The 15,621-nt window shown below is 43.8% G+C and overlaps 1 protein-coding gene across 1 annotated transcript in view; it reads left to right on the top strand.

The window, feature by feature from the left end:
- Window positions 1-256: 256 nt before the first annotated feature.
- Window positions 257-15,621, top strand: part of LOC121586653 (E3 ubiquitin-protein ligase MYLIP-A) — a 34,995-nt gene continuing 19,630 nt past the window's right edge. Inside the window, exons 1-2 of the mRNA XM_041903550.2 lie at window positions 257-596; window positions 1,949-2,139. Coding sequence (XP_041759484.1) covers window positions 510-596; window positions 1,949-2,139 — 278 coding nt within the window. The 5' untranslated portion in view covers window positions 257-509. The remainder of the gene's footprint in view (window positions 597-1,948; window positions 2,140-15,621) is intronic.

Below are 15,621 nucleotides of genomic sequence, written 5' to 3'. Positions count from 1 at the left end.
ATATTTCCTTGACTCAATATTTGCAAAAATTAATCCTCTATCCATAATTTTTTGAAATGTCTATGTTCCCTGACTGTCTTGTGATTATTAGTGGGCTGTACAGTCAATAAAGTGTATGAATATAGGTCCATTATCATTTTTATACAGTTTCGATTTCGTTGTAGTTATTTTTAAGTATTTTGAGTTGGATTAGGGTTTAGGGTAGGGACGTCCCAAGGATTCCGGATTGCACTGGCCGTATGGATATAACGGGGCTCGCGGGTGGAAGGCTCGTGGCTGCGAATATGCTAAACTCATTGTCAGTGGCTGCTTCGGAGTAGGCAGTGCTTTGCATAGCAATTCATTGATATAGCCTACAGCTGGTAGGGAGTGTTTGGCTGCCACACGAAGTGAGAGGGTTTGGAAAGTGGACGAAGGTTTGATGTAGGGTCTCAAAAGAGGAATACCGTGGTTGTGTTATTATTTTAAAAGAGAGGTATAGACCAAATATAAAATATTAGACAGCCAAAATGCTTTGCCATGTTACCCGTCCGGATTCGGTGGTTATGGAAGTGGAAGTTGATTCGAAGGCGAATGGTGAAGACTGTCTGAATAAGGTGGATACTGATTTTAATTCTCCCTTTCGGTATTTTTCTGTTTTTAGGTTGTTATACGTTATTTGTAGGCTATAGCTACATTTGTGTCGAATTCCAGTGAAAATTGTCTTGCAAGTGCAATTTTTGTTTTATTAAAACGCAACACTTTGGCAGCATGAACGTGTTTTTTGTTGCCGAGATGAGAAATCCACATTTTGATGTTCAAAGTTCCTGTTTATTGTTAGATTTTCTGTCGCCAGCGTCAGTTCTCTCTAAAAAGCATTGTCTGTCACTGGATCTGTATGCTACATTGTCACACACAGCGATACATGTGCTTCCTCTATTTACATTTACGTCATTTAGCAGACGCTCTTATCCAGAGCGACTTACAAATTGGTGCATTCACCTTATAGCCAGTGGGATAACCACTTTACAATGTTTTTTTTTTTGATCATTCTCTATCATGCAACAATGTTGCTTTGATCGGAAATAAATTGGCTACATTTTTCGTAACAAAGAAAGAGCCTACAAAGTTGGTGATTTTCTAAATGTGTATGAAGGTACTATCGGAGTGAGTTGCTTCCTGGTAGTCTAGTCGCGAGGAAAGTATATGGCTTTGTCAGGCCAAGGTTACTTCAGTTCATGTTGGTCCCTGTGCATGCTTAGCAATGTTGTGTAGCTTCAATGGGTGTTCTCACGGAAATAGCCTACTGTTGACTTAATCAACATTGAATATCCAATAGTAGCCTATCACATTTCAACAATCAGTTTTTAGAGTTAATAAATACTAATGTCGTTAGATCAATTATCATGTAATTATCATGTGCACAAAACTTTATGGTGCCAATGATGGAGGCCTAGTCATCAATCCGTAAACGTGAATTTGTCAGAGGGCCTATTCGTTCTAAGCCCCTATCTCATATGCACAGGGCGTTGACATGTCTTTTGAGTGGTATAGTTATCTCACGCTCGGTCCCCTCTGGATTTAGGCTACACTTGATGTTACATAACTCCGTTCCTTCCCTGCTGCTGGAGAGAGGCGCGTGGGATGTGCTCGTGATGTTTATTACCGCGGGAAAAATATCCCAATGTATTTTCCACCAACTGCTCCCACCGGCTTTACTGCCTTGATATTGAGGTATATGAGCCCCAGAGTCAATTGCAAATGCAAAAACAGTAATAAAGAAACATGCTAAACTGTCTCATATTTTCTTGAAGATTCTCCATAAGCTTCTAGGCTGACACAAACTGTAAATATCTTATTTTTTTCCTGCGCCTTGGGTTTAGGCTACTTTGGCTTTTATTTGTGGTGTGACTTTGGTTCTTACATGTTTTTTGTGTGTTTCTCCATAACTGACTTCTTTATTCCAAAGGTGTGTAGGAAGTTGGGAATCATAGAGGTGGACTACTTTGGCCTGCAGTTCTCAGGCAGTAAGGGAGAGAACCTGTGGCTCAACCTGAGGAACAGAATCTGTCAGCAGATGGACAATCTGACTCCCTGCAGACTCCGGCTTAGAGTCAAGTTCTTTGTGGAACCACATCTCATACTCCAGGAACAGACCAGGTATGGATATTCTCTCTCGCACACAGACAAAACTCAACACCACATCATGAGCATATGCATATTTAACCATCTAATTACAATAGTCATTCTCTTCCATCCCTGCATCATCTCGTTAAGATGAAAAACGGAGAGAGAAAAACCTAGGGCACGTTACTTACAAAATATTAATATTACAACATAATCTCTAACTCAACCGTTCAGATTCCTCCACGAGGAGGAGGGGGTAAGAGAAACAACCAGATCAGTCAGTACTGTAGCCTGTGAAGTTAGTTGTGACTTCCTGATTCGGCTGTACAGTGAAACGACCTACAGTAACCACGCAGCACACAGGGTTACTACAGGTCATTGTGGCGCCAAGCGGAGCCGGGCGAGAGGCAGCCATGAAATGTGATCTCTGTAGAGGTTCCAGACTCCTTTACTGCTGCCCCAGGGTCTCTCTGCCTGGCCCTGCCTGCTGAGAGCTACACAGCCCTCCTCCAGACCTCCCCTGCTGGCTCTCATTCAGACGAATGAAGGAGAAGTGTGCTCACTTCGGTTTCTTTTGTCTTTCATAGACTTTTTCCTCATTCAAGGAGAAGTGTCCTTATTAAGACTTTTGTTGATGTTGTGCTTTTGCATTTGTTTCTTGGCTTTTCAATTGGCTTTTTACAGTCTCAAAGGCACGTCTCACAGTTGTGACTTTGTTTAGATGTTAAAAGTGCTTTTTACTACAAACGCTGTAAAAAAAAATGCATGGGTTGAAAGAACTTAGTTTTTTCAGACACCAATGTAAAAGGCTTTATTTAGTGTAGTTTTCTCATATAATATGCTCACTTAGCTCCGTGTTGTCAGCCTAATTTTTTTTAATCGTTCAGGATTCTTCCTCTGTTACACAAAGAGCGTAATATAAATCAACCAGTGAAGAAATTGCCCATTCTTCTAAAAACGTGTTGAAACGTACAGTACTAGTCAACAGTTTGGACTCAAATCAAATTTTATTTCTCACATGCGCCGAATACAACAAGCCCTTAACCAACAATGCAGTTTTAAGAAAAATAAGTGTTAAGTAAAAAATAATTAAAGAGCAGCAGTAAAATAACAGTAGCGAGGCTATAAACAGGGGGTACTGGTACAGTCAGTGTGTGGGGGCACAGGTTAGTTGAGGTAATATGTACAGTGGGGGAAAAAAGTATTTAGTCAGCCACCAATTGTGCAAGTTCTCCCACTTAAAAAGATGGGAGTGGCCTGTAATTTTCATCATAGGTACACGTCAACTATGACAGACAAAATGAGAAAATAAAATCCAGAAAATCACATTGTAGGATTTTTAATGAATTTATTTGCAAATTATGGTGGAAAATAAGTATTTGGTCAATAACAAAAGTTTCTCAATACTTTGTTATATACCCTTTGTTGGCAATGACACAGGTCAAACGTTTTCTGTAAGTCTTCACAAGGTTTTCACACACTGTTGCTGGTATTTTTGCCCATTCCTCCATGCAGATCTCCTCTAGAGCAGTGATGTTTTGGGGCTGTCTCTGGGCAACACAGACTTTCAACTCCCTCCAAAGACTTTCTATGGGGTTGAGATCTGGAGACTGGCTAGGCCACTCCAGGACCTTGAAATGCTTCTTACGAAGCCACTCCTTCATTGCCCGGGCGGTGTGTTTGGGATCAATGTCATGCTGAAAGACCCAGCCACGTTTCATCTTCAATGCCCTTGCTGATGGAAGGAGGTTTTCACTCCAAATCTCACGATACATGGCCCCATTCATTCTTTCCTTTACACGGATCAGTCGTCCTGGTCCCTTTGCAGAAAAACAGCCCCAAAGCATGATGTTTCCACCCCCATGCTTCACAGTAGGTATGGTGTTCTTTGGATGCAACTCAGCATTCTTTGTCCTCCAAACACGACTGAGTTGAGTTTTTACCAAAAAGTTCTATTTTGGTTTCATCTGACCATATGACATTCTCCCAATCCTCTTCTGGATCATCCAAATGCACTCTAGCAAACTTCAGACGGGCCTGGACATGTACTGGCTTAAGCAGGGGGACACGTCTGGCACTGCAGGATTTGAGTCCCTGGCGGCGTAGTGTGTTACTGATGGTAGGCTTTGTTACTTTGGTCCCAGCTCTCTGCAGGTCATTCACTAGGTCCCCCTGTGTGGTTCTGGGATTTTTGCTCACCGTTCTTGTGATCATTTTGACCCCACGGGGTGAGATCTTGCGTGGAGCCCCAGATCGAGGGAGATTATCAGTGGTCTTGTATGTCTTCCATTTCCTAATAATTGCTCCCACAGTTGATTTATTCAAACCAAGCTGCTTACCTATTGCAGATTCAGTCTTCCCAGCCTGGTGCGGGTCTACAATTTTGTTTCTGGTGTCCTTTGACAGCTCTTTGGTCTTGGCCATAGTGGAGTTTGGAGTGTGACTGTTTGAGGTTTTGGACAGGTGTCTTTTATACTGATAACAAGTTCAACAGGTGCCATTAATACAGGTAACGAGTGGAGGACAGAGGAGCCTCTTAAAGAAGAAGTTACAGGTCTGTGAGAGCCAGAAATCTTTCTTGTTTGTAGGTGACCAAATACTTATTTTCCACCATAATTTGCAAATAAATTCATAAAAAATCCTACAATGTGATTTTCTGGAAATTTTTTCCTCAATTTGTCTGTCATAGTTGACGTGTACCTATGATGAAAATTACAGGCCTCTCTCATCTTTTTAAGTGGGAGAACTTGCACAATTGGTGGCTGACTAAATACTTTTTTCCCCCACTGTACATGTAGGTAGAGTTAAAGTGACTATGCATAGATAATAAACAGAGAGTAGCAGCAGCGTAAAAGAGGGGGTGGGGGGAACAATGCAAATAGTCCTGGTAGCCATTTGATTAGCTGTTCAGGAGTCTTATGGCTTACATTTTAGTCATTTAGCAGACGCTCTTATCCAGAGCGACTTAGTGAGTGCATACTTTTTTCATACTTGGGGGTAGAAGCTGTTAAGAAGCCTTTTGGACTTAGACTTGACGCTCCGGTACCGCTTGCCGTACAGTAGCAGAGAGAACAGTCTATGACTAGGGTGGCTGGAGTCTTTGACAATTTTCAGGGCCTTCCTCTGACACCGCCTGGTATAGAGGTCCTGGATGGCAGGAAGTTTGGCCCCAGTGATGTACTGGGCCATACGCACTACCCTCTGTAGTGCCTTGCGGTCGGAGGCCGAGCAGTTGCCATACCAGGTGGTGATGCAACCAGTCAGGATGCTCTCGATGGTGCAGCTGTAGAACTTTTTAAGGATCTGAGGACCCATGCCAAATCTTTTCTGTCTCCTGAGGGGGAATAGGCTTTGTCGTGCCCTCTTCACGACTGCCTTGGTGTGTTTGGACCATGATAGTTTGTTGCTCCTCTACAGCCCTGTCGATGAGAATGGGGGCGTGCTCGGTCCTCTTTTTCCTGTAGTCCACAATCATCTCCTTTGTCTTGATCATGTTGAGGGAGAGGTTGTTATCCTGGCACCACATGGCCAGGTCTCTGACGACCTCCCCTCAGGCTGTCTCATCGTTGTTGGTGATCAGGCCTACCGCTGTTGTGTCATCGGCAAACTTAATGATGGTGTTGGAGTCGTGCCTGGCCATGCAGTCATGGCTGAACAGGGAGTACAGGAGGGGACTGAGCACGCACCCCTGAGGGGCCCCCGTGTTGTTACCTAGCCTTACCACCTGGGGGCGGCCCATCGGGAAGTCCAGGATCCAGTTGCAGAGGGAGGTGTTTAGTCCTAGGGTCCTTAGCTTAGTGATGAGCTTTGAGGGCACTATGGTGTTGAATGCTGAGCTGTAGTCAATGAATAGCATTCTCACGTAGGTGTTCCTTTTGTCCAGGTGGGAAAGGGCAGTGTGGAGTGCAATAGATATTGCGTCATCTGTGGATCTGTTAGGGCGATATGCAAATTGGAGTGGGTCTAGGGTTTCTGGGATAATGGTGTTGATGTGAGCCATGACCAGCCTTTCAAAGCACGTCATGGCTACAGATGTGAGTGCTACGGGTCGGTAGTCATTTAGGCAGGTTACCTTAGAGTTCTTGGGCACAGTTACTATGGTGGTCTGCTTGAAACATGTTGGTATTACAGACTCCTTCAGGGACAGTTTGAAAATCTCAGTGAAGACACTTGCCAGTTGGTCAGCGCATGCTCGGAGTACACGTCCTGGTAATCCATCTGTCCCTACGGCCTTGTGAATGTTGACATGTTTAAGGTTCTTACTCATCGGCTACGGAGAGCGTGATCGCACAGTCGTCCGGAACAGCTGATGCTCTCATGCATACTTCAGTGATGCTTGCCTTGAAGCGAGTAATTTAGCTTGTCTGGTAGGCTCGTGTCACTGGGCAGCTCACTGCTGTGCTTCCCTTCGTAGTCTGTAAAAGTTTGCAAGCCCTGCCACATCCAATGAGCGTCGGAGCCGGTGTAGTATGATTCAATCTTAGTCCTGTATTGAAGATTTGCCTGTTTGATGGTTTGTCAGAGGGCATAGTGGGATTTCTTACAAGCGTCCGGGTTAGAGTCCCGCTCCTTGAACGCGGCAGCTCTACCCTTTAGCTCAGTGTGGATGTTGCCTGTAATCCATGGCTTCTGGTTGGGGTATGTACGTACAGTCACTGTGGGGATGACGTCATCGATGCACTTATTGATGAAGCTAGTGACTGATGTGGTGTTCTCCTCAATGCCATCGGAAGAATCCCGGAACATATTCCAGTCTGTGCTAGCAAAACAGTCCTGTAGCTTAGCATCTGCGTCATCTGACCACTTCTTTATTGACAGAGTCACTGGTGCTTCCTGCTTTAGTTTTTGCTTGTAAGGAGTGCGAGGGAGAGCTTTGTATGCGTCTCTGTGTGTGGAGTAAAGGTGATCTAGAGTTTTTTTCCCCTCTGGTTGCACATTTAACATGCTGGTAGAAATGAGGTAAAACGGATTTAAGTTTCCCTGCATTAAAGTCCCCGGCCACTAGGAGCGCTGCCTCTGGATGAGCGTTTTCCTGTTTGCTTATGGCCTTATACAGCTCATTGAGTGTGGTCTTAGTGCCAGCATCAGTTTGTGGTGGTAAATAAACAGCTACGAAAAAATATAGATAAACTCTCTTGGTAAATAGTGTGGTGTATAGCTTATCATGAGATACTCTACCTCAGGCGAGCAAAACCTCGAGACTTGCTTAATATTAGATTTCGTGCACCAGCTGTTTACAAATATACACAGACCACCACCCCTTGTCTTACTGGAGGCAGCTGTTCTATCTTGCCGATGCAGCGTATATCCCACCAGCTGTATGTTATCCATGTTGTCGTTCAGCCACGACTCGGTGAAACGTAAGATATTACAGTTTTTTATGTCCCGTTGGTAGGATATCCGTATTCGTAGTTCGTCTATTTTGTTATCCAATGATTGTATGTTGGCTAATAGGACTGATGGTACAGGCAGATTACCCACTCGCCGTCGGATCCTTACAAGGCACCCCGACCTACGTCCCAGATATCTTTCTCATGTGAATGATGGGGATTTTGGCCTTGTCGGGTGTTTGAAGAAAGTCCTTCGTGTCTGACTCGTTAAATAAATAATCTTCGTCCACAACAAGGTGAGTAATCACTGTCCTGATATCCAGAAGCTCTTTTCGGTCGTAAGAGACGGTGGCAGAGACATTATGTACAAAATAAGTTACAAATAACGCAGAAAAACACACACAATAGCACATTTTGGTTAGGAGCCCATAAAACGGCAGCCATCTCCTCCGGCGCCATTCTTTTAGAATGACGCACCTACTCATTCAAGGGTTTCTTTATTTTTACTATTTTCTACATTGTAGAATAATCGTGAAGACATGTAGTAACAAAAAATATATTTTAGATTCTTCAAAGTAGCCACCCTTTGCCTTGATGACAGCTTTGCACACTCTTGGCATTCTCTCAACTAGCTTCACCTGGAATGCTTTTCCAACACTCTTGAAGGAGTTCCCACATATGCTGAGCACTTGTTGGCTGCTTTTCCTTCACTGTGCGGTCCAACTCATCCCAAACCACCCAACCTCAACCCAATTGAGATGATTTTGGAGGCCAGGTCATCTGATGCAGCACTCCATCACTCTCCTTCTTGGTCAAATAGCCCTTACACAACCTGGAGGTGTGTTGGGTCATTGTCTTGTTGAAAAACAAATGATAGTCCCACTAAGTGCAAACCAGATGGGATGGCGTATCGCTGTAGAATGCTATGGTAGCGATACTCGTTAAGTGTGCCTTGAATTCTAAATAAATCACTGACAGTGTCACCATCACACCACCTCCTCCATGCTTCACGGTGGGAACCACACATGCAGAGATCATCCGCTCACCTAGTCTGCGTCTCACAAAGACCCAGCGGTTGGAACCAAAAATCTCAAATTTGGACTCTCCAGACCAAAGGACAGATTTCCACTGGTCTAATGTCCGTTGCTTGTGTTTCTTGGCCCAAGCAAGTCTCTTCTTATTGGTGTCCTTTTAGTAGTGGTTTCTTTGCAGCAATTCCATGAAGGCCTGATTCACGCAGTCTCCTCTGAACAGTTGATTTTGAGATGTCTGTTACTTGAACTCTGAAGCATTTATTTGGGCTGCAATTTCTGAGGCTGGTAACTGTAATGAACTTATCCTCTGCAGCAGAGGTAACTCTGGGTCTTCCTTTCTTGTGGCGGTACTCATGAGAGCCAGTTTCATCATAGCGCTTGATGGTTTTTGCGACTGCACTTGAAGAACATTTTAAAGTTCTTGACATATTCCGGATTGACTGACCTTCATGTCTTAAAGTAATGATGGACTGTCTTTCTCTTTGCTTATTTGAGCTGTTCTTGCCATAATATGGACTTGGTCTTTTACCAAATAGGGCTATCTTCTGTACCTTGTCACAACACAACTGATTGGCTTAAATGCATTAAGAAGGAAATAAATTCCACAAATGTACTTTTAACAAGGCACACCTATTAATTGAAATGCATTCCAGGTGACTACCTTATGAAGCTGGTTGAAAGAATGCCAAGAGTGTGCAAAGCTGTCATCAAGGCAAAGGGTGGCTACTTTGAAGAATCTCAAATATAAAATATATTTTAATTTTGTTTAACACTTTTTTGGTTACTACATGATTCCATATGTGTTATTTAATAGTTTAGATGTCTTCACTATTATTCTAGAATGTAGAAAATAGTAAAAATAAAGAAAAACCCTTGAATGAGTAGGTGTGTCCAAACTTTTGACCTGTACTGTATCTCTAGCAAAAGGCCTGACACACTGACTTCAGGCTGATGGATAACAGGACCTTTGGAGTCTAGTTAGTTCTCTCCTCCCAGCCCTTTAGAGGTCCTCTAGTTAGAAGTCTCAGTACAAAGTAACACATCCTGAATTTTAGGCTGCATTGCAAATGGGACCCTATTCAAAAGTACTGCACTACATAGGGAATAGGGTGCCTTCTGGGGGACACCTGCTGCTTTTTGGCCAACACCAGTGTTACACTAGTGTATACACCCTTATGTTATACTAGGGAAATGGTTTCCATAACTAGGGCTGACAGTGTGGACTTGTGAAGAGCAGAATCAACAACCTCGGTGTAATCAAAAGTTGGTTTGTGGGGTGTTAAAGTTCAGTGAGCCATTGTCATGTAAATGAAAGCTGAAAAGTACCAGTTGCCTGGCTTTGGCCCCAAGTGAGAGCAGGTCCGCCGGCGCCATGGCCCAGTATGACATGGGTGCCAGCACGCGTAGATGGAAACAGAAAAGTCTGAGCCTTTTGGGTAAACACTGGGTTAAATCCTGTATGTAGAAAGGTGTGATGCGTCCTCACTCAAAAATATGTTGTAAATCCTATATGGAAATGCACCAGCAGAGAATCTCAACTCAGAGCTTCTCTTTTGATGTTATTAATAGGGCGCTGTGCTCTCATTGCTAACCCTACCGCCCGCCGCAGGAAAACATCTTTGCATGCAGTATTCACGTTAGTATCATCAGATATCTTTCCACAGCTGTGGGACAGATACTGTATCATTAAAAGCGGATTCTAACCCCAGTCAGTCTGCCAGGGAAGGCAGCTGATAACATGCTGTTAGAGGAGAGGGAGTTAGCTCCTCTCGCTCTCTCTCCAGGCAAGGTCGGCCAGTAGCTGTTCATTAAACTGAGATCTATCCCTCTTGGCCAGCAGCTATTGGTGTGTCTGCTATTGGAGGACGTCAGGACGCATGGCAGTTCATCAACTGCTGACCTCTGGCAGATTAGGAGGGTCTTAAACAGATGGCGAGGAGAGAGTGTGTGAGCCGGGGACAGGGGGGTGTATAGAGGATGGGAATGTGTGGGTGTTACTAATTCAAAGTAGCGAAGGTGTTACACACAGTTGTGGTGGGTAGAGCTCGGATCAACAATTTAATTTTTCGCCCGCACGCTGTCACTGCCAGATGAGGATGAAGGGGCCCCATCTCTCTCTCGCTCTCTCTGGATTGTGTTCAAGCCAATGAAGACCAGAGAGTGCCAAGTCTAAAATCTGCATAGACTTTGGCGTTTTTTAAGTGGCTTTTTGAGTGAACACACACAGAGAAATGTAGTAAGCAAGTAAAGTGATGGCTGACGGCTCGGGGTCAAAGCTTTAAACCACCTCTAGACTTGTTGACTGGTCAGTCAGCGTCGAGCGAGGGACGACAACAGCAACACTTTGTAGTACGTCTATTTATTTTACAAAGGCGCTCTGTTTGCAGTGTAAACCCATTTTGCTGTTCACATGTTTTCAGTTAGGAAAGGAGGGGCCATTTTGACTTCCTCTGCATCTCTCTCTAGAGAACAGGCCTGTGTGGTGATCTCAACTCATGATGTATATTTGTGTTAGCATGTTGTGTGCTCTCTAGTCTGTCTCTGTTCTAGTGGTGGTATTTGTGACTGGGTCGTGTCTCTCTGTGGTGAAAACAGGCCTTTGTTCTCTCCGTGTGTGACAGGGAGCGAGATGAACAACACCGCTACGGGAGGCCGGCAGGGTTCCCCTTCCGCATGTGTCGGTTCAGCTGGCGCCTAGCCAAAATCTGGTGTGCATCAACAGCCAAAAACAAATAAAAACGTCACAATGTCGTCATAATATATGCCTTAACCCTCTTTGTGCTTTCACCTTTCCCCTACTTGGGCTACTGCTGCCTCCCTCCGCACGTCACACAGACCACAAATGGACAGGCTTGCAGGCAGAAATGGACACACTCGTAAACACGGAGACAAAAACTCATAGACCAGTACACACTCCCAGTGAGAGCAGAACATCTTAGTAAGTAGATGTGGAATGCGTGACGGTGTCCAACTTGTCCCTCTATCTCTGATCTGCATGTGTTCTAGTCTCCATTTTAATCCATGGGCTTGGTCTGATAGTTTCAAGTGTTGCAGTGTCAGCTGGTGAGCGAGAGAGAGACCACAGAATAGTTTACCAGTGAGGGACGCCTCTTAGAAACTAAAATAAACCAATGGAACGTGCTCAGAAACTAATATCCACCAATAGAACAGAGTGTTCTTGGCAAGTGACAGTGCTGGGTGATGACCTGACCCAGGGGCCATTATAGGGCACACACACACACACTCCTAAAACCTCTTGTCCTGGTACAGGAAAACCTGTGGGTAGTAGCAGGGGTGTGTGTGTGTGAGAGAAATGTCCTTAGTGAGTACAGACAAGCTTCTCCCTCAGAGTGCCAGTACACACACACGCGCCTCTTTCCCTTTCTCTCGGCCTCTTTCAGCCCTGTTACATAACATATGGTGGACTCGGCACACATAAAGTAAAATAAAAGCTGCTTACATAAGCTTGGCCATTTTACAGAATATCACCAAATCCTGCCGCTATCCCATTATCCTAGAATTGTATTTTTTTTTAAACTGTGAGGTTGAGTGTTGGAGACATCAGCTAGTGTGTGTTTACTGTTTCACTGTTGCCTATTTAGGCATCCCTGGTTTTCTGTGTTATAATAGACTAGGAGTAAATCCCTAAGGTGCAGCTAGTCACTCCCAGGAAACAGTGATCCTTTGTAAGGTTTAACCCGTGTGTGTGTGGAGGGTCTAAAGAGATTGAGTAACACACGCGTACGCGTTCCCACATTTTAAAGCTTTCTATAAGTACACACACAGGGCTCTCATCTGTAGCATAGGCTCAATTCGGTCCGATTTCTGCGGTTCCTCTTGTCCTCTGAACATCAAACAAACCCCCATCCTAATCCTGTATCTTTGAGATACCAGCATCTTTCAGCTCCGCTCTGCCCTAGTAGCTTTTGAAACACCCTGCCTGCCTACTGCAGCGGACTGGCTTGCAGTAGGAGAGATGTTTTCTCCAATTTTTGGGAATTGGAAAATCTAAAGTTCACACCCAGACTGACTCAGTCTCTGACCATGGCTTGAGGCAGCCTTGGGGTGTGTACACTGCACTGACCAGATATGGGCAGTTTTAATATCTACTTCTGCATTTGGTGGGTATTTCCAGAGAAGTAGTAAACTTCCTATTTGTTTAGAAACTGTTTGCTGAAACCACAACCACGTCCCTTTTTTATGTAACTGCTTGACATTCCCATTGTTTCAGAGTTGGCCCCATAGAAATATAATTACCATAATGTCAGTTCTGTTCTAATAGAATTAGAACTATCGTTGAAACTTAGTACACCATTTACTGAGTGGGCCACCCGTCACTAGCCTGGAGGTAGTGCTGTGTGTTCCATGCATGTCTAAATGAACATGTTTTACCCTCGTTATGCAGTGTTTAGCATTCTGATCAGTTCAACAGTTGGTCGGGGGGTTAGCTATCCAGAGGGCACAACCATTAACAGACCTCATCTGCCATGAATGAGAAAAGGAATGTTTTTAGTGCCTTTCCCATAGAAATAGAATCTCTTGAAGGGACTAGGAGCCCCTAACCCTGGCAGTTTGACTGGTAAACTCTGCTAATGCTGGGTTCTGAATTGAAGGAAATTCTTAAAGGGGCAGTTCATGTGATTTCCTTTTTTTTGTGTTATGAAATAACACTCTGAAATTGCCATATTTGTGTACGAGCTGTTTGGAAAAAAAATTCAGGTGAGAGGGAACTTTTGACCCACTTAATGACATTGCAATGTGATCTGATTATAATAGACCAATGACTGTTCATCTGGATTAGGGGGTGGGCTCTAGACCATGCTATCAGTCAATTAGAGCTGTGTATAAAAATATATTAAAGTTTGTTTCCTAACGGCCACACACTCAGACCAAGCATTTCAAGGGCAAAAGGAGGCTCATGGAAATAAGTGATTAAAAAATATATTTTGGTGGAGTTCTATTCAAAATGACACAGTGATTTTATTAGACATAAAGTGATTTTTTAAATTACATTAAAAAGACTGCATGGGGGCTTTAATAGGTCTTCAGTTTTGATTAGGATTTTGAGTTTTGTTTTTGAATGGCAGCAACATGCATGCATTCTTGTGGTTGCGTGACAAGTTGATGGGATGCATTGCCTCTCAGAACTCAGTTAATTGAAACAGGGTCTTGTTGATTTTATTTGTTAATGTATCTATCTGCCGTCCACATTTAATCTACTGTGAATTTAGTTATCATAGTTAGAGAGGGGATGGAGGAGGAATTGCAAAAAAAATGAGTGTTTGACAACTTTAATTTGGGTGCATTTGGGTCAGATGTTTTTCTGTTTTGCGACCAAACTCCAACTCAACAGTTTTGATGTCCTCCCCCTAAACCTGAGGAGAGCAGTTTGTATTATCCAGAACTGCCAACTCCAGATGTCTTTGCCAAAAGTGTCTGTCTTTACATGTCTGCTGAAGCAGAATGTTCTAGATATTTTCACCACCAGGCAAATGTTTTTCACTGAAGTTAAGACCATTCGTGTTGTCACAGCATTGCAGCCAGTGGGCTTAGTTTGGGAGACAAGATGGTTGTCACAGTCCCTGTCCTCCTCCTCCCAGACTTGTTTAACCTCCCTTTTAAGTTCTCTGAACTCAAGTAGCCTTCCCTCATATCTGGTTTGAACCCATAATATTATTCCCTGGCCAGGAAGGATGGCTGTGGTGGTCTCTGGGCTTGTGTGTATATGTGACTCCTGCCCAAGGCGCCCTGGCTCAGCCTGGGTTATTTTTAATTACCCTTCTACAATCCATTAATCTGGAACACCCTCTCCCCTTAACCAGAGGGCAATTAGCTTACAAACAGCTTTTGTTCTCCTCAAAATGGCACTTGTTGGATTCATGAGTTCACTCGGCCTGGAACTAAATGTTTCTCTTGTTTATTTAAAGTGTTTTGTTTCCCCACTTTTTTTAATGTATTTTGATTGCTCTCTTTCCATTGGTTAAACTATTTGATTAACATCCTAGTTGTGAAGTTTCCGTTGAGAGACTGAATAACTGGTCCCTGGACTGGGGTTACTAGAGTTCGTTGACTGGGAGTTACCTTTAGCACACAGCTCTGGGCTGTGTTATTTGTTACTTCTACAAACCACATTGTTAAGAGCCTGGCCATGTGAGCTCTGAAACTGACACTTCTCATTGGCTGATGCGGTGCAGTCACTAGGCAGAGGTTTCTAGTTTCATTTAACAGGGACTTTTTGTTCTTCTGGAGACAGAGCTCTGTGACTGTCTTCTCTCTTACTACTGAGAGAAGTCAAGTTGGAACAATTATTTTACAGGCCTGGATGGTTAGAAGAACAAAGAAAGGGGAAAGTTTCGCCAAATTGCCCTATAATTTGTGATTGGCTTCTTTTGAGAAGGTGTTTACTCTGATTTTTAAAAATAAAAACAGTTGTTAGCCATGTGAACCAGCAGCAGCTTAAAGTGGCACTCCAGTCCCCTTTTCACCTCATTTAACACCTGATTTACTTAAAAAGGCACATCTCAATGGGTGGTCCAGGTATGTCATGACATGGCATAAGTGGGCGGGGGGGTCGGTCGGCCTTTCCTCTTTTGTTCTCTATTCTTCCTCGAAGCAAGGGGGGGCTGATGACATCACAAATTCCCATCAGACAAACTCCTTGAATGCCCTACTCGAAGTTTGCACTTGGGATATAGCTTTTCAACAGTAAAAGTAAAAACATCGCTGGAGGAAAAAGTACAGACAGGATTTCAGGAAAAGAGGTTTAAACACACACAAAAATCAGGCAAGAGATGAGTGTGTGAAATGCACTGAAATTGGTGAAATCCTGTAAGTGAAATTTGACAATCTAAAACTCCACAGTGCTGCTCTCTCTAAAACAGTAGAAATGTGTCACTAATAAACCCAGTCAGTCAGTAATCCCTCGCCCCCTCCTGCTTCTCCTCCTCCATTTTCCATCTGTTGTCACAGAAAGGGAGCTATGACCCATATTCCTCCCAGCTACGGCCGTGCTAGGCTACGGTGCACTTTAATTGAATTATTCCAGCTATGTAATGAAGTGTTTAACATTCCAGCCGGAGAACAGATGACTGTTGGAGCACCCACTGTCATCCATTGCCCGCTGTGTGTGTGTGAACAGTAACTCTACCATG

The sequence above is a fragment of the Coregonus clupeaformis genome, chromosome 17, assembly GCF_020615455.1.
Source record: "Coregonus clupeaformis isolate EN_2021a chromosome 17, ASM2061545v1, whole genome shotgun sequence".
NCBI classification, from domain to species: Eukaryota; Metazoa; Chordata; class Actinopteri; order Salmoniformes; family Salmonidae; genus Coregonus; species Coregonus clupeaformis.
This window is presented reverse-complemented; position numbering and strand designations above follow the sequence as displayed.